At 40.0% G+C, this 23416-nt stretch overlaps 1 protein-coding gene across 7 annotated transcripts in view; it reads right to left on the bottom strand.

Moving 5' to 3' along the window:
* Nucleotides 1-1141: 1141 nt before the first annotated feature.
* The window catches only part of LOC140467039 (semaphorin-3A-like), a 436589-nt gene continuing 414314 nt past the window's right edge, over nt 1142-23416 (bottom strand). For all 7 annotated transcript variants that reach the window (XM_072563099.1, XM_072563101.1, XM_072563098.1 and 4 more), the window contains 2 exons: nt 9647-9792; nt 1142-4941 (listed from right to left, as the gene is read on the bottom strand). In XM_072563099.1, the coding sequence (XP_072419200.1) occupies nt 4489-4941; nt 9647-9792 (599 nt within the window). In that variant the 3' untranslated portion in view covers nt 1142-4488. The remainder of the gene's footprint in view (nt 4942-9646; nt 9793-23416) is intronic.

Genomic DNA, 23416 nt, shown 5'->3' with positions numbered 1-23416 from the left:
TGTGCTATTTCTGAGATTACAATGCCTAGCAGCACAACCAGGCATTGAGAGAGCTCTTGTGGAAGGATCATTTTCTTAGGTACATGTGTGGTTAGGATGCCAAGTTGGTGAGGAGTGCATTAAGCCCATTGGTAAAGTGGGCAGAGTGCCAGGTTGGTCATGTACCAGCTGAGTAGAGTTCCAGCTGAGTAGGGTGCAAAGCGGATAGACCACCAGGTGAGATGAGTGCCAGGTGGTAAGTATGGCAAGTTATTAGCGTGCCAGATGGGTAGAGTGCCATGTGAGTAGAGATCCAGGTGAGTAGAGTTCCAGGTGAGTTGAGTGCTAGAGTGCCAGATGAGTGGGTAGGGTGCCAGGTAAATTACTGAGTGTTTAGAGCTTGTCGGAGACAGGGGAGGGCGCGAGTTCTAGTGGCCTGGAATAGGGGATATTGGGTTCAGCAAGAGCATTGAAGAGGGAATTGCTGGGTCAGTGTGGCTCCACGCAGGGGTAGCAGCAGTAGCAGGAGAGTGGGCCAACAGTGAGGAGAGTTAAAGAACATGAGGCCTGGGAAGATGTGTAGGGAGTCAAGGGACATGGGGTCAGGCCAAAGGGTTTGAGGTGAGGGGGATGGGTCAAGGTGGGAGTCAGGTCTGAGAGAGTTGGACTGGGGGTTGGTCGTCAGACATTTGAAAGGCTTGTCAGTGGAAAATTGGTACAATAGATTTCTTGATTTTTAGTTGTCCAATGTTTCCTGGATAACTAGTAAACTTTACTGAGTTAGAACCATCCAAAGTTTCTGACTATAAAGGGTTTTCCGGGAGTGTTACATACGCTAGGGTACTATCCATTGGAAACTCCAACATCCTGAGAAGATCCCTGGTGTCTGTTACATTTAGGATTCTACAGGGTTCCTGATTCAGGCCCTTGGCCCTCTGACTGAACACAGAGAGGTCCCTAAAGCCCTGTGAGCTGGTTATTAGACTGTGACAATCCCATGGCCACCATGGACAACTCCAGTCTGTGCTGCTTCGTGACTGTCTAGCCATCAGCATATTTGAGGCAAGTCTCACCAAATACTGGTCTCAGGAGGATCACCAACAAGAATTATTTTATGTTGTGTCTCCTTAATACTTCAAAATAAGAAACCAAGTAAACTGCATAGTTTAAAAGAAAAGTTTATTCAACAACTGAATACATGCCAAAAGAAATAATTTACAGCAGCATTTTCATAATATTCCTTTCCAGTTTTATGGTACCCCTTAGAAATGCAGTGACAAATAGAGAAATAAAAACTTATCAACTATCTACCAGATACACATGCTTTGAATAATTGTGAAGTTTACATTTCTTGCTTCAGGAATAGCCAAATAAATAGCCTTTTGCATTTCATCTGGGCTGGTTATATAGACACTATATAGCTGGTACATACATGTGAAAACTAACTATCACCATTGCAATAAAACATAATATTGTTCCTCTTGTCTAACAAAAATATATATACACCAGTCTAGGTAAGTGGATAAGCAAAATGGTGAACTATTTAACACAGATCATTGCTAATTGCTAAATAATATAAAGATCACTGTCTAATATAGTTTACTAGAGGAAACCAATATATAAAGCACGTTCACATGCATCATTTTTTACACAGTACCTTTTAATAGACCATAAAACTATGAATTCTTCCTGCAACCAAAGCACATCAAAATCGCACGAAGTAGCCTGATATCTGTCTCATTGTTTGTGGCCTATAAACCTTTCCTTTAAACAATAATTTATTATCATGAAACTATTGCTGCACTAGAATATCAGCCCATTGATTGTTGGCAGGTTGTTAACACGCTTTCTCTGATTTGCGTTGTTGCAGGATTGTTGGATTTATGTTTAGTCCCATCAGAAACATTTAATTCTCACTGCCCTTCCTTTCAGGGTTAATTCATTATTGTCACCCAAGTACAAAGCTGTGGTACATCAGGGAAGGGATTGTAAGAATGATAATATCTAGCCCATGGTATCTCTCCACAGTAATATATCATTTGTTGCAAAAGGACAAAATAAATCTAACACAAACATTGTTAAAATGAAGCAAACTAGTTAAAGATAAAGAAAGTATTTGAGCTGACATTGACATATTGGAACATTCCAGAACAATTTCAATTCTGCCAGTGAACCTGACAAATTTTTGCTCTGACTAATATCTATTAAAGGTAAAGAATACAGTGGTGATCTGAATACTTCAGAAGCTTATGCAGAGCATTAGCAACCTGGTGCTGGGAGGAAAGACGCTGGTTAACAGGCCTCAGTATTGCTTGTTCTTTTGAGGAGAAAGATGAATATCCAGCCCCTCCAGGTAGATTGTCCACCTTCTGAATGGGTAATTCTCAAATATAACTCAGATGGTGATGAAAGCTATTTTAAACAGCTTTGAGCTCTGGAAACCACTTTGTCTTCTTGAACAATGTTAAAGTGAACTACTTTTGCAGTGGCTTTCAGTGGCACCTCTTCTGTTTTTGAGATTGTGTTGAAATGCTTTCTTGTGGTTTCGTTTCCCCCTCCTCAGCCTCCATTTTCAGGAAATTATACATCTTCCAGGCAACGGGAGTTCTTTTTATTTTTTAATTGGAGGTATGTATCACTAGCTAGGCTTGCATTGTCACCCTTCCTTAACTGCCCCTGAGATGCAATCTATTCCTTTGATTTCCAAGAGTCTGCTGCTATGTTACTGCACTGACGTCTACCTTGAAACGAATGACACAAGCAACATCTTACTTTATTTTCATCCTTCCCTATTCCTTGGGAAAACAAAAGGGTGAGATGGAGAGAGGCTTGCTTTCATGTAATCTTCTAGTTAGATGACTGGCAAATGACCAGCAAATGACCAAAATCTCTTATACAACTGAGGTAGTAAGTGAATTAAGTGATGGATAATCCTGGGCCCTCAACCTTAATGTGGAACAGTCAAATACTTGAACTGTTATGCACTAGTTTTAAAAGGATACTAAATGTAACCTGTGCAGGTCAAAAAGAAAAGTCCTAAACAGTTAAGTTACAGCAACTTTTGTCATTTTTATTTCAAATAATATCTCTCAAATGTAATATGTATTGTTTACTGACAAGTATAGTTGACCAGTTTCACACCATCTCCTCTCCATTGCTTAAAGTATTTTTTTCAATGCAATGATTATTAATACATGGAGCTTGGGGCTTTGCAATCTCTCCTGTTTTTGAAGTACATTTGTCTTTCTGAAGTTTAGAAGACTTATGTTAGCAAAAAGAATATCACACGTCCCACAACCAGCTATGCAATTGTTATTTTAACCCATCACTGGGATCAACTTGAATTTTGATTTGGTCCATCGTTCTGTAAGCTTATCAAAGGGTTATTATTGAAGGCGCACAGTGTTCCCCATATTATTTCTGGAAGATTTAACAGGTGATTTTTTTTATTACTAACTGGACTCAAAGCAAGTGACAATCAAAGCTTCCTCTCCCAGAATGACATTGCTCACCAACATTAACTGATTTGACCATCACTGAAGCTAAATATTTTCTTTCATAGAAGAAAATACATTACCGGTTGGTTCCATTCCTAAACCCTTCTTTAAATCTACTTTCTATAAAATGTATCATCACCAGGACACATTGTAAATGTCTTTTGATATGCCTGAGTAAACATTTTGAAGTTCTTTTCAAATTCAAAAGGGCATTTGCCTTTTACTTCACAACTGAACAGCACCTTAATTCTCATGAATCATTAAGTAATAATTCAATGCATTGACACTTGGTAAAAGTTTGCTTGTGGGTTCTTGTCTTAGACTGAATTAGAGTGGCATCACTCCCGACTCCTCAGGCTGTGCTATCTGCAAACATTCCAGTCAACTTAGTCAGTTTAGTGAATCTAAAACCTGCCCACTCACATGACTTCGATTCCACTTCCGATCAGTAGACTTGTTTGTCTGAACTGCATGTCCATTGTCTTTTGTTCAAAGTGGGAACTATATACAGCCAGCTGAATAGACATGCGGCACTTCACAAGCTCTCTGGCCATCTCTGTCAGTTCACTTACACCAAGAGCATCACCAGTGTAACCTGCTTTCCTGAACCAACAGCAAGCAGGTAAAAGAATCACAAATCAATCTTAGATTTCCGCATCTGATCTGCAATTCAGTGATCGTCGCACATAAAACCTGATAGAAGTGGCAGTTTATAACACATTCTGGCATCAACAAACATTGAGTTCCTTGGGGAGGTGGGTGGGGGGGGAGGGGGAAGTTGAATTAGTGGATTTCAGTCAGTTGCATGTAATGTTGAAACAGCAAGTCCAGTCCAACTATAAAACACAATCCAGTCACCATGCTGCATTGACAAAAATAATGAAGAGGATGAAAAGACAATGGGTGGCAGTTGTGTATCTGGTGAGCAGCCCATATACTTGTAAACATCAACATAATGCAATGAAGTCGTTAATGTATGTATTGCATTTTGTTTGAATTAAGTTGTATATTGTTAAACACTTCTTGGTGGTCTCTCCGACTCATGGGTCCTCCTATTTCTACCTTTCTTGTTTTCCTGTAAGTGTTTCCATTTGTTGGTGTTTACGGGTGGATGCGCTGGTCTCTGTTTCCTCTGGCGACGCTCACGCCGCCATACCTGTTCACAAAATTCATCCATGGTGTTGAGGTTAGGATGGTTTATGAGCTGCATGAAGTCCCTGTACCAAAGCTTCTGGTTTGGAGCAATGATGCTGTGACTCTCCTTGGGCCTCAGATTATCATCAACCTCTTTGTGCAGAAGTTCCTCCAAATGCTCAGTGTCAATAATTTCTAGCGTCACCTTCAGTACTGTCTGCATGAAACCATGCTCCACAGTCTGGCAAATATAGATCCCAGCATCTTTTCTCTGGATGCTACGTAATAACAACCCTTGTTCTGTCTTGATGACTCGGTCATTTACTTTGATCTGTAGCAGAGGGAGAATATCACACTGAATATTAATATGGACCTGGGGAAGGAGCTCAAGCAGAACAGTAAAAAAGAAGTCAGCAGTCTGGAAAAGGTGGATAAACAGAAACTCTTCATAAAATCAATGAACTATTACCGTCAATAACAACATAGAAACATACAAACCAAAAGCAAGAGTACACTATCCTTCCTTAAATAGGAAGCCCAATACTGTACAAAATACTTCAGATGTGGTCTCACCAGTGTCTATACAAATGAAGCATAATCTCACTACGTTTGAATTCAACTTCTCTCATGAGAAATAATACCATTGTATTAATTTCCCTAGTTCTTTGCATGATAGCCTTTTGCAAATCATACAGTAAGACACCCAGATTCTTCTGCATTTCAGAGCTCTGCAATCTCTCACTCTTTACCGAGAACGTTTGTTTTTGTTTCCTACTGAAAGGGACATTTTCACATCTTTTCACACTATATTCCATTTTCTAGATCTTTGACCACTCACATAATCTATTTCTAGCTTTTTAAGCCTCCTAATTCTCTTCACAACTTACTTTCCTATCTACTTCTGTGCCATCAGCAAATGTGCAAAGTCACATGATGCCAGGTTACAGTCCAGCAGGTATATTTGGAATCAACTGGTGGACTATAACCTGGTGTCATATGACTTCTGACCTTGTCCATCCCATTCCCAGTCCATCATTGATGATCTCCACATCATCAGCAAATGTGACAGCCTAAGCCCTTTGTCCAAATCATTTATATCGATGGGGTGGCACAGTGGCTCAGTGATTAGCACTGCTGCCTCACAGCACCAGGTTCATAGGTTTGATTCCAGCCTCGGGCGACTGTCTGTGTGGAGTTTGCACATTCTCCCCGTGTCTGTGTGGGTTTTCTCCGGGTGCTCCGGTTTCGTCCCACAGGCCAAAGATGTGCAGGTCAGGTGAATTGGCCATGCTAAATTGCCCGTAGTGTTAGGCGCTTTAGTCAGAGGGAAATGGGTGTGGGTGGTTTACTCTTTGGAGGGTTGGTGAGGACTGGTTGGGCTGAAGGACCTGTTTCCACATTGTAGAGAATCTAATCATTAACAACTGCAGTTTGGCTGGTCCCTATAGCATAGCCCTGATTACATCTTGCCAACCTATAGAAGACCAATGTATACCTACTATCTGTCTCCTGTTAGCCAGTCAATCGTCTATATGTGCCAATGTGTTGTCCCCCACACACCATGAGCTCTTAGTTTCTGTAGTAACCTGAGCTGTGGCACCTTCTTGAATGCCTTCTGAAAACTCAAGTACAGTACAACCATTGGTTCTATTTATTTGTAGTCATGTTACTTCCTCAAAGATTTCCAATGAATTGGTCAAACAGGAGTTCTCTTTCACAGAAACAATGTTGACTCTGCCTGATTACCTTGAACTAATCCAAGTGCCCCACTGTGACATCTTTAATAGCAGCTTCTCACAATTTCCCCATGGCAATGTTAAACCATCTCAGCTGTAATATTCCACTTTCTGTCACACTCACATTTTGCATAAAGATGTTCCACTTGCTACATCCCAATCTAATGGGCTGTCCCCAAATCAAGGAGGTTTTAGAAAATAAAAGCCAAAGCATCAAATATCTTATGAACTACTTCTTTTAAATCCTAGAATGAAATCTATCAAAATCCAGACATTTGGCAGCTGATTGCTCCAATAATTTACTCACAGAAACATAGGAAACAGGAGCAGGAGTAGGCCAGTCAGCCCTCTGAGCCTGCTCTTCTACTCAATATGATCATGGCTGAGCATCAGAATCAAGAACCTGTTCCTGCTTTTCCCATATTGTCCTTTTTTTTCAAACTCCAGTGAATTTCATCCTAACTGACTCAGTACTTAGTACAACTTCTCAGTTAATTGTAATTTTTCTGAGATCCTCCCTCTTTTATATTTCTTGACTGTTTCTGGGATGTTCCTTGTATTCTCTGTAATGAAGACTGATGCAAATATCTGCCATCTCCTTATTTTCCAAGATTCATTGCATAGACTAACTTTCTAACTCTGACCAGATTATAGAACCAGTAGACACTATTATCACTTAGTTATTAAAAAAATTATAGGAACTCTCACAATTTAAAAAAAAATTCTGTCTAGTTTTCTATAATACTCTAATGGTTCAGAATTGTTAAATGCTTTATTCATTCTTTGCTGTTATTCATACTGGACTCAATCATCTGACTTGCCATCTATCTATTCACAATTATATGCTTTATTTTGTTTAGGTTTAATACTATCTTTAACATTCCTGGCTAACCATAAATACCAGCTTCAGCCTTGGAATTTTCCTTAGTCTTTGTAATGGGTCTATTCTGTGGATTCTGAAATCCCCTTCAATGTCTGCTGCTGCGTCGCAACCAATTTTTCCAATTCATTTTTCCCAGATCTGCTTTCAAGTCTTATACTTTACTTTGTTTTCTAGGATCCACACTCCTCAACCTGAGTATAAAATACAACCATATTCTGGGCACAGCCATGTGAGATCATTCACTGTACCATTGTTAACTAACAAATCCATCCTCCATCTTTTCTTAGTTTCTGTCCTTCTTTAATGCCTGGGAAATATTTCTATAAATTCCTGTCTGGACCATTCAGTTTTATTTTAAACCATCTGACACCTGTTTTAAAAGTATAGTGAACAAGAAATTGGAAAATAAACCAAAAAATAACACAATAAAGAAATTCAATCCAGTAGCCGTTAAATTCAAGCTTTAAGGGACAAGGAAATTCTAATTCTGCAAGTGAGGTTAAAATCCTCCCGATGAATCACAAAGTAAAATATTGAGGAAAGGTGAGCAGGAATGTGATCTCTGGATTATGCAGCCAATAGTATCAAATCATTGCCTAATCCAAATTAATGCCACATGTGCAAGCCCACTGTTAACTCAAACATCTTACATTTCTAAAGTCACTGTACCTCTTTACAACATCCTAAATTCCTGAACTAAATGCCGATTTTTTTCTAAATAGGCTTTGGAAAAGCCAAGTGGAGTCTGTACAGAAAGCAATGGGGCTGTGCTGGGCTAGGGGAAGAGGAGCCTGTAGGGTAACAGAATTAATGATGGTTCAACTACATCAATCTACTTTACTACCAGGCCGTCAGCTCATAAAACATTTTAATTAGAGATGATCAAAGGCAACCAAATGTTAAGCAATAATCTTTATTTTAATTGTGTATCTATCACAGAAACAACTCAAGTCAGTCAAATGAGAACTCTCTTCTACGTTTCCCAAATTGGAATTAGGATAGTTCTGACTTTCACTTTCCCATTGAACTGGAAATACGTGAAAGCTTCTGGGATTAATTTAACACTTGCTACATGCATTGATCATCCAGAATTATGGATTATGCAGACCCTTATTTGATGAAACCTTTCCCAGTTAATTGCTCCTGAAAAGAAATTAAAACAAGTGAACAGCAGATTGTCTCAGAGGAGAAGCTAAAATAACATCAAAATTAGAAAGAATAGGCAAGTACATGGAAGAAACCCTGTCTGTAATCAGGAACAGAAACTGTTTCAAACTCTGCAAATTGATGGCCTCAAGGACTGAACCAAATTCACTTTCCTTTAACATGTAAAGGCTCCTGACCAAAAATACAAAACTTTGCATTCCCTTACAATCTATTAATGGTTCAAAGTAGTATGTTTTTTAAAAGTCACGCATCTGTGCCACACCTTATAAACATCCCTGATTCATCCCTTTAGTTACAAAGGTTGGGATTATCTGGGATTGGGAGAAATCTCTAGGGAATCCAAAATACAATCTGGAATGTGACATACTAAAGGGAGGAAATAACACAATTTCATTCACTTTTCAGAAGATAATCAGGAAAAATAGATGGAAGGAAAAGGCTGTAAAATCCCACCCATGCTGTTTCTAGGATGTTCCATGAATTACACTGAAGCATTAAGTAACTTCACATAATGGTTTTGGGAGCAATGGAACAATAAGTTATAGCATTGGTAAACACCTCGATTATATACAACATCTAAATCACATTTGGAGATATTGACAGTGGAAGCATCAATTGCATTAATAAGAAAGTTGTTTTCATTTATATCAGAGAATGTCAACTCCACATCTTAGGAAGGACACATTGGTTTTGAAAGGAATACAACGTAGGTTTACTACAATAACACTTGGACTTCAGGAGTTGAGTTATGAGGAGAGATTATACAAATTAGGCCCAATTTCTCAAGACTTAAGATGATTAAGGGGTGATTTGATCAAAGTATTATCATGAAATGACAAGGTTAATAGCAATAAGCTATTTCTTGGGAATTCTAGATCCAGGGGATAAAGTTTGAGAATTAAGGTCATGCCATTCAGGAAGCTCCTACACACAAAGAGTGGTAAGTATTTGTAACTCTCTTCCACAAATGACAGTTGATGCTGAAGCAGTTGTTAATTTTAAATCTGAGAGAGAAAAATCTTTGTTAAGCAAATGTACTCAGGTATATGGGCCAAAGGCAGGTATATGGAGTTAGGCCATAGATCTGCCTTGATCTTATTGAATGGTGGAACAGGCTCGAGGGGCTGAATGCCCTCCTCCTGTTGGTGTGTCCCTACACTGAATGATGAATCTCTGTTAAAATATTTGTACTAACATCATATGATCAATCTGAATCTTCACAATCCTGATTCAGCAGCTGAATATCTTACCTCTTCTTTATGGTCCTCAGTCTGTCTGCGAAACTGCCAGTATGCCAGAGCTCGCTGTGATCTTGGAACACACTCTAGAAAGGTGGTGCTGTTCTCCACTCCATAGATAATCTTTTCCTCCATGTTCTCATGCTCATGCAAATTGTCTGAAGGAAGAGAAGGCATCAGCAAAACTGAAAATAGATCCACCCAGTCAGCATTATTTGCTGAATGTAAATATGCAATAGTATCATCAGGATTTCCAATGTTTCCTGACTCAATTACCTCAATCGTTGACCATTACTGATGTTTCACCACTTCTTACCATATTAGGTAGGACTTTATGAGATGCTGTGGTCCCATAGCAACAACTGAATCAGGAACAGCAGTAGGCCATTCAGCCCCCATGCCTGCTCTGCCATTCAATAAATCATGGCTTGAAAGTAGAAGACAGAGGGTGGTGGTGGAGGGTTGTTTTTCAGACTGGAGGCCTATGACCAGAGGTGTGTCACAAGGATCAGTGCTGGGTCCACTACCTTTTGTCATTTACATAAATGATTTGAATGTGAACATAGGAGGTACAGTTAGTAAATTTGCAGATGACACCAAAATGGAAGTGTGGTGGACAGCAAAGAAGGTTACATCAGAGTATAATGGGATCTTGATAAGATGGGTCAATGGGCTGAGGAGAGGCAGATGGAATTTAGTTTAGATAAATGCGAGGTGCTGCATTTTGGAAAAGCAAATCAGAGCAGGATTTATATAGTTAATGGTAAGGTTCTGGGGAGTGTTGCTGAACAAAGAAACTTTGGAGTGCAGGTTCATAGCTCCTTGAAAGTGGAGTCGCAGGTAGATAGGATAGTGAAGAAGGCCTTTGGTATGCTTTCCTTTATTGGTCAGAGTATTGAGTACAGGAGTTGGGAGGTCATGTTGCGGCTGTACAGAACATTTGTTAGGCCACTGTTGGAATATTGTGCGCAATTCTGGTCTCCTTCCTATCGGAAAGATGTTGTGAAACTTGAAAGGGATCAGAAAACATTTACATTTACATAGATGTTGGAGGATCTGAGCTACAGGGGCTGTAGCCCTGAACAGATTGGGGCTGTTTTCCCTGGAGTGTCAATGGCTGAGGAGTGACCTTATAGAGGTTTATAAAAACATGAGGGGCACGGATAGGATAAATAGTCATGGTTTTTTCCACATGATGGGGGAGTCCAAAACTAGAGGGATAGGTTTTAGATGAGTGGGGAAATATTTAAAAGGGACCTGAGGGGCAACTTTTTCATGCAGAGGGTGGTGCATATATGGAATGAGCTGCCAGAGGAAATGGTGGAGGCTGGTACAATTATAACATTTAAAAGGCATTTGTATGGGTTATATCTGGATGGGAAGGGTTAGAGGGATATGGGCCTAATGCTGGCAAATGGGATTAGATTAATTTAGGATATCTGGTTGGCATGGACGAATTGGACCGAAGGGTCTGGTTCCAAGCTGTACATCTCTATAACTCTGGCTGATCTGATTGCAACTCAACTCCATTTTCTTGCACACCCCCAGTTGTCTTTGGTATCCTTGTTAATTAAGAATCAACTCTGTCTAAAAAATACTCAATAACCCTGCCCATCTCCCACAACTACTCCCTGGGGAAGGGAAATCCAAAGATTTATGACTATTAAAAAAAAGAATGTTTTTACTTCTCTATCTGAAATGAAAGACTGCTTATTTTTAAATAGTCCCCCTCCCCCATGAATTTTGTCTATCCCAAATGGGAAAATACCTTTTGAATACCTTTTGTTGAAATATCTTTCCCCTCTCATCTTAAACCTATCTCCTCCACTTTTGGACTCCCCCACCCTGGGGAAAAGACCTTAATGATTCACCCTATCTCAGGATCTTTTATGTTTCAATAAGATCGCCTTTTATTTTTCGAAACCCCAATAGATACAGGCCCAATTTGTCCAAAGTTTGCTTATAAAATATCTCCCTCAACTGAGATATTAATGGAGTGATCATTTAATGAAATACTTCCAATGCAGTTCCATCCTTCCTCAGGTAAAGAATGCTACAGTTGTTTAAGAGTATCAAACCTTGGAGCAACTTGATGATGATGTTTTAGAGCTGCACATCACATTGTAAATAGCACAGCTTGATTGGTGTTCGGACAGAGACCACCAAGCTAGCCTCAACTACAAAGCAGACAAGACCAGTAAAAGAAGGTAGTTTACTCCTTGTCTCATGGAATTATTAGTCAGAGTTTGTTACGTTTATGAATTACCATATACAGCAGTACAGTCGGTTCAGCTATAACATGGTCGTTTGTATTCTCATGCAATCCCATGCTATAAGAAAATCGTGTAATAGCAGCACCATTTAAACTCATAAGGCTGGAATCGTGTTATAACCAATTCACACTTTAAACGTTCACTCAATGGAAAGAGTGTCCCCAGTTGGTCAATCGTGTTAGAGCGAATTTGCATAAATGAAACATGCCTTATAGCAGATTGACCTGCATTAATAAATATGTATGATAAGTAGTGTCACCTTGAAGTCTAAGGCTGAAGAAAGTTTTAAGATAAGTCAATCAACTAATTTATTTAATAATATATACATTCAATGAATTTCAAAACTATATCCCTAGCAACATAGAAATAAAGCACATCTGTCTCTCCTAGTTAAAGCGATAAATTCACTTCAGATTACTCAGCCCTAACCTTAGGAAGATATCTCATTTTCTTTCCTTCCACAATAACCTCTCCTCGTCTTCCAGCAAGACAGGAAGGTAACCACATGACCATCAGTCCTCTCCCAACCCTCCAAATCAGGGACTTAATCAAGTCAGTTTTCAACTAACTTACACCACATTTGACCTGTCTCTCTTTGAAACTGATTGGTTAAAAATCTCAAAATCCTTAACTTTGTTAGACCATGACAATAGCAGCTACAGGAACACATAGGATGGAGGATTCCTGCTATCACCTATCAGATTTGCCTAATGACCTCAGGTAAGCAGTGCTGCCCTGTTTAGGTTGGAACTGGTCTGTGATACAATATATTTGACACCACTCAGGTTGTGAAGACATTTTGCAAAACAATAAAATTAAATAATTGCCAGCAGGATCTAACATGATTCAAATGACTCACCAAGAGAGTAAAGTCACCATATTCTCAGAGGATCATTAGACTTTTGGTTAGTAGATAGAGAAATAAATGGCATTGGTTAGGGGGAAAGAGAGTTCCTCGTGGTAACCTCAGCTGGTGTGGGAATTGAACCCATGATATTGGTGAGACTTTGCATCACCAAAGAGCTATCCAGCCAACTAAGCTAACTGCACCCATCAACATTTACAGTTGCAGCAGAAACATGTTTACGAAGATTGGAAAGTGGTACCAGTGACCTTTATGAGAATGCACACCAGTTATGAACAGTGAATCAAAACAGCACACACATCTTTAACTGAAACAAAGAACTGCAGAAATCTGAAATAAAAACAGAAATCTGAAACTCAACAGGTCTGGCAACATCTTTTTTTGGGAGATAACAGAGTCCAGTGATGAAGAGTCATTGTACTCAAAACATTAATTCTGCTTTCCCTCTACCGGTGCTGCCAGACCTGCTGAGTTTTTCCAGCAATTTCTGCCTTTGTTAAGGAACTTTAATGGATGGTTTTAGTTGACACAGTAAAGGCTGAACTGTCCCCCTACTCCCTCTTGAGGTGTCATTCCAGAAATTACAATCTGTGGGATGTACAAAGTGGGCAGTTAAGATGCTTTAAAGAGAATAAAACGTCATTCTTTCCGAAAGGTAACTTTGAATTAATAAACATGTTGTTACAATTGGTAACATGTACAATTTCCACCCATTCGCTGACAACAGATAATTTTCAACATTTTTTTAAATACAATCCTTTGCAAGTTCAGCAAACGTTCCATCAAATTGAGAAAACTAGAAACTGAAATCTATTTCCTGAAGTACTGAACAGGCACAGTCAGCTGTGGACATTCACAAATTTTCAGTTTATGAGTTAAATTAAGAATGCTATTTTCTATTCATTAATAAAAGCTATCTTTAGATTGACATGAAAGATTTGATTTCTCTCACGTACACCCTCCTGTAGATTTGGTTTAGAAGTCCCTTCGATGAACTTCCAGAGGAAATGGGCGACACAAGTACAATTACAACATTTAAAAGACATTTGGATAGGTACATGAATAAGAAAGGGTTGGGAGGATATGGGCCAAATGCAGGCAAATGGGACTAATTTAGTTTGGGAAATTTGGTCAGCATGGATGAGTTGGATTGAAGGGTCTATTTCTTTATAAGTGTTGGTAAGTTGGAAAAACATGTCACAAAGGATGGGATCATCCTATCCCCATTGGTAGAGGGTGGGATTAGGGGCAGGTCTTGTGAATAAAGCACTGGTCATTGGTCATTGTCCTGAAGTGGGACAGCAGAGATCAGAATATTTCCCGAAAGTGATGGACTTGTACGTCCTGGAGGTTCCTGCAGGTGGGTCCCCTGTGGGTGATGGGAAGTCCCCTGTTCTAATCACTCCCACTTCCCCACACGTTGCCCCCTATGGGAATGCCTGGGTGACAGTTGCTGCTGGTCACCTGCCTGTGATGCTATTTCTCCTCCACAGGGTGGCCTCATAATCACAGACAAACATTTCAGAGGCTGCCTATCCCCTGCCCCCAAATCCCTCAACCTCTCCCTACTCCAACAGTGTCCTCGTTAATCCCTCCAAAGCTGAGGCCCTCTGATTCTCCCTGAAACATTAACTCAATGCTGCGTCAGAAGGTTGCTCCTCTGTGGCTGATACTAGGGTAGCCTTCCAGCTGCTGAACTGATGGGCACCGTGCCATTCAGATCCAGAAATGGTCTTAATCCATGACTGTCACCTCAGGGCAGAAGAGACCCCTGAGAAATTGTGTAAATGCCATCAAAACATCTTCTGTTCACTAAAAATATACACATTGCCACTTGCTGCCTTCCTGCCGAGATATTCTTCTAGGGTTAAATGTGGGGAATGGGTCTGAGTGGGTTACTCTTCAGACGGTCGGTGTGGACTTGCAGGGCTGAAGGGCCTGTTTCCATACTGTAGGGAATCTAATCTAACCTAATTATTAAGTTTTCAACAATGTAACCAGGTTTTTGCATGATCTTAATGAAAAGATTCACTAAACGATAGTTACTCAATTCCAATGAATTGGAAGATCATATGGATTCTCTCCACTCAGAGTCTGGGAGGAATAATGAGCAGTTCAATCCTGATCTCTTCTATATAACCAACAGAAACTGGGGCAACTGAAAACTTCACCCCATTGTCAATAGCTGTCCTCGTTGTGTCAGTTCAATTTGGCCAAGCTCGTGAGGGAACGGCCTCCTCTAATTACTGTCATACAGCAGAACAACAACAACATCCTGCAATTGTATAGAGCTTTTCATTCAGTTTTTGGACACGAGGTAATCACAGTGAAGTGTCAAGCATTCTGAGATGACTTGACAGACCAGGTACTGAGAGCTATTTTCCCTCTGGCTAGAGGTTTGCAGAGATAAAGGGTCAACCCATGAAGGTCGAGATAAGGATAAAAGTCTTCAGTCAGGCCATTGTGAATCTGGGGAATGCCTCACCCCAGAAGGCTGTGTTTGCCCTGGCACTGAGTGTATTCAAGGCTGAGCTCAATATATTGTTGGGCACTGAAGGGACTGAGTGATCATGTGGGAAGGAGGCCTTGCTGCAGACTGTAAGTCAGTATACCCTCGGCTGGAGTGTCCATGTGACCTACTCTTGGCTCTTGGGCTCCTGTGTTCACAAAGTGAAACATCAGTATGGCATTTCACAGGAGTACTCACAGACAAAGTTCAGCACCATGTGACCAATAAAGATGGTAGGACAGGTGAGAGAGATAAGTTTTAAGGAGAGACTTGATCAAGGAGAATGTAGGACAGAGAGTTTCATGCTTTTTTTCCCAGAGTTTGTGACCTATCAGTGTACATAAACTTTCAATGTTGACCAGAAAGTCTGCTAAGACTAAGTTTTCACTCCACAGCAAGTCCATAACAATGTGAACCGTCCTGATTCAAGATGATGGGAATAAAAAGAGAATGGTGCATAAACTCATCTTGGATAATATCACACCAGCTGCCATCGTGCACAGTCCTGAGATTCAGCTAAATTCACTTTTGTAGATGTAATGATCAGGTGAGAAAAGGGTGAATTGAGTCCTTTCTTATTAAACTCCTTGGTTGGCCACAACAATGACATTTCAACCAAATACACTTTGCTACTTCAAGATTGAGGAGAAAATAGCAATGTTTTCTTCAAGGAAAGAAGGAGGAATTTTGTTACTTCTTAAATTTGAGAGAAATAATTAACCACAGGATCAAACATTCACACAAACAGAGAACATGGCCATCAACTACAGGCAGCAATATGGAGTACCCTGTCTGTATCAATGGTGCCGAGGTGGAGGGGGTCAACAGCATCAAGTTCCTGGGAGTAACAATCACCAGCAATCTGTCCTGGTCCATCCACATTGACGCTACAGTCAAGAAACCACGCCAACACCTCTCCTTCCTCAGAAATTCACAATGCTCACAATCATTCTTAGCAATTTTTATAGATGCACAATTGAAATAATCTTGCCCAGGTGCATCAAAGCTTGGGATAGCAACTGCTCTATCCAAGGCCTCAGAAATTGCAAAGCCCTTCCTGAAGAAGGGCTCATGCCCGAAACGTCGATTCCCCTGCTCCTTGGATGCTGCCTGACCTGCTGCGCTTTTCCAGCAACACATTTTCAGCTCAAAAATTGCAGAGTTGTGAACACAGCCCAGTCCATCACACAAACCAGCCTTCCAACCAGTGACTCCAAATACACTTTCTGCTACCTCAAAACAGCAGCTAACATAATCAATGACCCCTCCTACCCCAGTTATACTTTCTTCCATCAGATAGAAGATACAAGAGTTTGGAAACATTCACCAACAGATTCAAGAACAGCTTTTTCCCCACTGTGATCAGACTTATGAATTACCTCTCCTATATTCATGTTGATTTTTCACTGCATGTGAAATAAAGTGCATTTATATATTCCTGTGTTTGGGTTCATTTTTTTCAAGTTGGATAATCTGGAGACAATCTTACATCTTAATATTTAAAACTTCCAGGAAGTTGCAAATCCAACAGAGGATGCAGATTTGAATGATTGATTTCAGCTATTTCATGATGTTAATTTTAGTTCAGACTGGGCCTTGTTTATTGATGGTTTTGTGAACTTGGTTCAACTTGGTTAGGTGATCTTTGACCATGCTGGGATGGAGACCATCAGATTTTTGGGATTTATCAACGTTCAGCCCATTGATATCTCCAGTACAATCCTCTCACTAATCTGAATTTGTTTTCGCTTCTCACTCTCTCTAGTCACTTTGATCTCCAATTCTGGGAGTTTTCTGCCAATTACCTCAATAAAGACAAACACAAAGTAATCATTTAGCTTTTTCTTTGCCCTTTCTTTATTCTCTATTAAATATCAGGTATGTGTCAAATAGACTATTGACTCAATAGCTCCTGGGATGAATTTCTAACTGAACTGCAACCAACACTGGAGGTAACCAGCACCCTGCCCCTAGCTGCATTTATAACTGGAAATGAATTATTCCTCACATCACAAACCCCTGATTATTTTTGAACTCTAAAATTTAATATACTCTTATTTGGCTTTGCTATGCAGAAGTTGAAAAGTTTAAGATAAAAATAATTATAAACTCATTGGAAACCATTAAATACCATTGTCTTAAGGCACTGTTCTCAACCTTCAATTGTAATAACGAAAGAAAAACAGAATAACGGTTGAAAGTAGGATAAAGGTATCTGCCATAGAGTATCATGTTACCCATTAGATGAAATACAGAGAGAAGGAAGGATTATGAAGCCAGTTCTGGCTCCATTATATGGTTCTGTAATAGGAATATGAAACCCATCTTATCGTGTACAGATTGAGAGAGGTTTAAGGACTTATTATTGGCTATTCATATTCATGAAGAATAGATTGTGATTCAAACGTTTACTACTTGCTATGATAAACTAGTTTCCAGCACTGTAATGTGAAGCTAGTACTGTACACAATAAGAGCTAGTGGGAAACGATTGAAATGGGATCTGAAAGCTTGACCTCACCAATCATTCCAATGAATATGAGGATATAATAGAAGTCAGTATTACTGAGGGAATGCTGCACTATTGACAATTTCTATACTATCAGCAAGTATGAAGCAATGATAAATTTCTTGATTTCCAGGAAAGTGTTGTTATTTGTCCCTCTAACTCCATGTTCAATGCCAACAAAATATGACAATAAATTATCTTTGGGAAAGTCTGTGGTTTAATTTATAGACATCCAACAAACCATCCATTAGCTAAAACCCTGACATTACTAACCTAATTATAAATGTCTGACGGCAGTAACATTGTCTGTGTGCTTGACCAAAGCTTCATTATAAGTGGTGAGAGCCCTCAGATTTCTACAAGATAAACCCAACGCAGAAGAAAAACCAGAAAATAGGGTTTACAATCACCACTCCAATATGTTAATTTCTAAACAGATTCAAACATAATCGCTTTATGCATTGTTTAACCTGTATCAGTATCCCACCTATCTTAAATGGGTTCAAACATGTGTGAAAATATTTAACTCTGTATGCAGATATTGTAAAGATGATCTCACCCTCTTGTGATATGTAAATAACTGTATGTAATGCTACAAAGGATTTAAAATCTTGAGTTTCTTTTTATAAGCATGTGGCTTTGTAAACATTTAATTTTCTATAACCACACTGTATTGAACAGGACTGATTCATTTAGCACCAAGGCTGAAAACGATTTGTGATTGGAGATGCAGTTGCAGGATTAGGCTCATCGGCCATGGAATTTCTTCGGTGGACAATCAGACTCATTAGTGAGTGATTTCCAAAATCGATGACTTTCAGTACAAGGGCAAAGTTTATAAATAGTGAAGTTCTCGTCGTAGAGGACTTAGCATGTGCAGCACAAAATAAAATCTCTGTTCAGAGTTTTCCACCAGAGGGCAGCAATGCCTAACATTTAGGGATAACCACTGTCCGGAGTTGAGTTGGGGAAGCACTGTTACCATTTCTTTCACAGTTTCTCCAGACTGAAGCAATCATGTATTTCATACTAGAACAAATAAATTACAGAATTTATCTTGACATATTTTGGGATTTTTTTGAAAATGTTTATAAAATGTTCAAAGTCTGAAGCAGAGTTAGCTGCAGTAAAAGTCACTCAATAACTAGCAGTAGTTACTGAAACCAGCAATTAATGGTCTGTCAGCCATCAACATGTTCAGGGATATGATTGAATGAAATGGAATAATTTTGCTGCACAAGGATGTATCTCTCATTTCTCCACTTCTGTTTCACTTCTCTCTGACTAATTCTGAACTTACCAGTTCTCAATTGCTATAATCTGAAGGGAAGCTGTTTCCCAGCTGCAGCATGTTAAACGTACATCCAGAATAAAACTGATCCACATCCTGTGCTACAGGTGAAATATTTCTGAAGTTGGGAGAGTGATGATTGGCTAGCATTGGGGACATTAAAGTCTGAACATGAAACTGGTTCTGCGGTGCTCAGTCACACCTTGGCAAGATTTGGAGATGCCGGTGTTGGACTGGGGTGTACAAAGTTAAAAAACCACACCTTGGCAACAACACAAGAAATACTCCTCAGCAAATGCCCAGTCAATTTGTTATAATGAGAGCACTGGCAATGTTCCCATGGAGAAGAAAGGAATGTATTTACTTCCTAATGCCAATATTTTCTGTATTCCAGCTGATAAATTACACTTTTTAAAACAAAAGCCTTAATTAGACATAAAGAAGTAGAACTGCAGATGTTGAAGATCTGAAACACAAACAGAAGTTGCTGGAAAAACGCTACAGGGAGAAAACAAAGTTAACATTTTTGGATTCAGTGAACCTTCTGAAGTGGTCACTGGGCTTGAAACACTAACTCTGTTTATCTCTCTACAGATGCTGCCAGACCTGCTGAACTTCTCCAGCTTTTTCTGATTTTGTCCTTGATATGACCACTTGAGTCATCAATTGAAGTACAACAGTAAGGCTTCAAGATAAGTAAGTCAGCTCCTAGTTTGATTTAGTAAAGAGGCAACATAAAAATCAAACAAGATAAGACATTCTGTCCGAGGTATCATATGCAGTTATGGCCACTCCATGTCGGGAACATATGAGGGGCCACAGAATGCAATAACTGGGATCACATATCAGAGTTAGAACATTGCTTTAAATAGGTCTTGTAGCCTTTGGAAAAGCAGGAAGAGTGGAGATGATCCAGTAAGTGTCAAAGATTAAGGGGTAACAACTGATTTAATTCAGGCACATTGCACACTTTTTCCATGAGAGAGAGAGTCAGGCAGAACTTTAAAATATTAAGCTTAGAAAGCAAGTCAGACAGGAGGGGAGGTAATGGTCTAGTGGTATTATCACTGGGCCTTTAACCCCGAGACCCAGATAATTTTCTGGTTCAAATCCTGTCATGGAGGAATATGAATTCACCAAAAACCCGCGATTAAGAATCTAATGACGACTGTGTCATGTTGTCGATTGTTCACGTATTTCCTTTAAGGAAGGAATCTGCCATCTCAATCTGGTCTGAACTTATGTGTGTGCTCAAGACCCATAACGACATATCTGACTCTTAGCAGCGCTCTGGCAATAAATGTTGGTGTAGCCAGTGGTGTGGAATGAATAAAAAAATCTTTTGAGACAGTAGATCCAGTTATTTGGGTGGAACTGTGAAATAAGAAAGGGATGATCACCTTATTGGGATTGTATTATAGACCCCCGAATAGTCAGAGGAAAATTGGGAAATAAATGTGTAAGGAGATTTTGGCTTTCTGTAAGGATAATAGGGGGGTTATGGGAGGGGATTTTAACTTTCCAAACATATTCGGGACTGTAATAGTGTTAAGGGTTTAGATGGAGAGGAATTTGTTAACAGTGTTCAAGAAAATTTTCTCATTCAGTATGTGGTTATACCTACTAGAGAAGGTGCAAAACTTGACCTACTCTTGGGAAATAAGGCAGGGCAGGTGACTGAGGTGTCAGTGGGGGAGCACTTTGGGGCCAGCAACCATAATTCTATTAGATTTAAAATAGTGATGGAAAAGGATAGATCAGATCTAAAAGTTGAAGTTCTAAATTGGAGGAAGGCCAATTTTGACAGTATTAGGCAAGACCTTTTGAAAGGTAAAAACAAGGATAAGAACTTTTGAAAACTGATTGGGGGCAGATATTCACAGGTAAAGGGACGGCTGGAAAATGGGATGCCTTCAGAAATGAGATAATGAGTTACAGAGAAAGTATATCCCTGTCAGGGTGAAAGGAAAGGTTGGTAGGTGTAGGGAATGCTGGTTGACTAGAGGAATTGAAATTGAGGGTTTGGTTAAGAAAAAGAAGGAAGTATTTGTCAGGTATCAACAGGATAGTTCGAGTGAATCCTTCGAAGAGTATAAAGTAGAAGTTCACTTAAGAAGGAAATCAGGACGGCAAAAAGGGAACATAAGGTAGCTTTGGCAAATAGGGTTAAGGAGAAGAAAAGGATTTTTATAAATATATTAAGGACAAAAGGGTAACGAGGGAGAGAATAGGGCCCCTCAAAGATCGGCAAGGCGGCGTTTGTGTGGAACTGCAGGAGATGGGGGAAGATACTAAACAAGTCTTTTTTGCATCAGTGTTTACTATGGGGAAGGACGTGGAAGAGAAAGAATGTAGGAAAATAGATGATGACATCTTGAAAAATGTTCATATTACAGAGGAGGGAGTGTTGGATGTCTTGAAATGCATAAAGGTTGATAATTCACCAGGACCTGATTCGGTGTACCCTAGAACTCTGTAGGAAACTAGAGAAGTGATTGCTGGGCCTCTTGCTGAGATATTTGTATCATCGATAGTCACAGGTGAGGTGCCAGAAGACTGGAGGTTGGCAAACGTGGTGCCACTGTTTAAGAAGGGCGGTAAAGACAAGCCAGGGAACTATAGATCGGTGAGCCTGATGTCGGTGGTGAGCAAGTTGTTGGAGGGAATCCTGAGGGACAGGATGTACATGTATTTGGAAAGGCAAGGACTGATTCGGGATAATCAACATGGCTTTGTGCGTGGGAAATCATGTCTCACAAACTTGATTGCGTTTTTTGACGAAGTAACAAAGATGATTGATGAGGGCAGAGCAGTAGGTGTGATCTATATGGACTTCAGTAAGGGGTTTGACAAGGTTCCTCATGGGAGACTGATTAGCAAGGTTAGATCTCGTGGAATACAGGGAGAACTAGCCATTTGGATACAGAACTGGCTCAAAGGTAGAAGAAAGAGGGTGGTGGTGGAGGGTTGCTTTTCAGACTGGATGCCTCTGACCAATGGAATGCCACAAGGATCGGTGCTGGATCCACTACTTTTCAACATTTATATAAATGATTTAGATGTGAACATAGGAGGTACAGTTAGTAAATTTGCAGATGACACCAAAATTGGAGGTTTAGTGGACAACGAAGAAGGTTTCCTCAGATTACAACAGGATCTTGATCAGATAAGTCAATGGGCTGAGGAGTGGCAGATGGGATTTAGATAAATGCGAGGTGTTGCATTTTGGGAAAGCACATCAGACCAGGATTTATACACTTAATGGTAAGGTCCTAGGGAGTGTTGCTGAACAAAGAGACCTTGGAGTGCAGGTACATTGCTCCTTGAAAGGAGAGTCATAGCTAGATAGGATAGTGAATAAGACGTTTGGTATGCTTTCCTTTATTGGTCAGAGTGTTGAGTACAGGAGTTGAGAGGTCATGTTGTGACCGTACAGGATGTTGGTTAGGCTACTTTTGGAATAGTGTGTGCAATTCTGGTCTCCTTCCTATCAGAACGATGGTGTGAAACTTGAAAGGGTTCAGAAAGGATTTACAAGGATGTTGGCCTGGGTTGGAGGATTTGAGCTATAGGGAGAGATTGAATAGGCTAGGGCTGTTTTCCCTGGAGCATCGGAGGCTGAGGGGTGTCCTTATGGAGTTTTATAAAATCATGAGGGGCATGGATAGAATAAATAGACAATTTTTTCCCTGGGATGCGGGAGTCCTGAACTAGAGGGCATAGGTTTAGGGTGACAGGGGAAAGATATAAAAGGGGCAATTTGTTTCACTCAGAGGGTTTTACGTATATGGAATGAGCTGCCAAAGGAAGTGGTGGTGGCTGGTATAATTGCAACATTTAAAAGGCATTTGGATGGGTATATGAATAGGAAAGGCTTGGAGGGATATGGGCCAGGTGCTGGCAGGTAGGACTAGATTGTGCTGGGATATCTGGTCGGCATGGACGGGTTGGACCGAAGGGTCTGTTTCCGTGCTGTACATCTCTATGACTCTATAACTCTAATAGAAGCAGCATGGATGGGTGCAGTCATGAAATCATGAGGGGTGGGTCGGGTGCTATCAAGTGGGATTAGATTGGGTTGGGATATCTGGTCGGCATGGACAGGTTGGACCGAAGGGTCTTTTTTCCATGCTGTGACTCAATGACTCTAGATGGAATTGATTAAGAAGCTACTGTTCAGGTATTTTTGAAACAGCTTCAGTGGGGAATCACAATGAGGTGAAGCTATTAGGGGAGAGAGATGGAGGATTTGGAGAGAGTTAGTGGAGAGTGGTTTTCTTTTAAGACAGGAGGAAGGCTTTCACTCCCTCTAATTCTCCAAGGAACATTATTTGAT

Source organism: Chiloscyllium punctatum, chromosome 44, assembly GCF_047496795.1.
Source record: "Chiloscyllium punctatum isolate Juve2018m chromosome 44, sChiPun1.3, whole genome shotgun sequence".
Lineage (NCBI taxonomy): Eukaryota > Metazoa > Chordata > Chondrichthyes > Orectolobiformes > Hemiscylliidae > Chiloscyllium > Chiloscyllium punctatum.
This window is presented reverse-complemented; position numbering and strand designations above follow the sequence as displayed.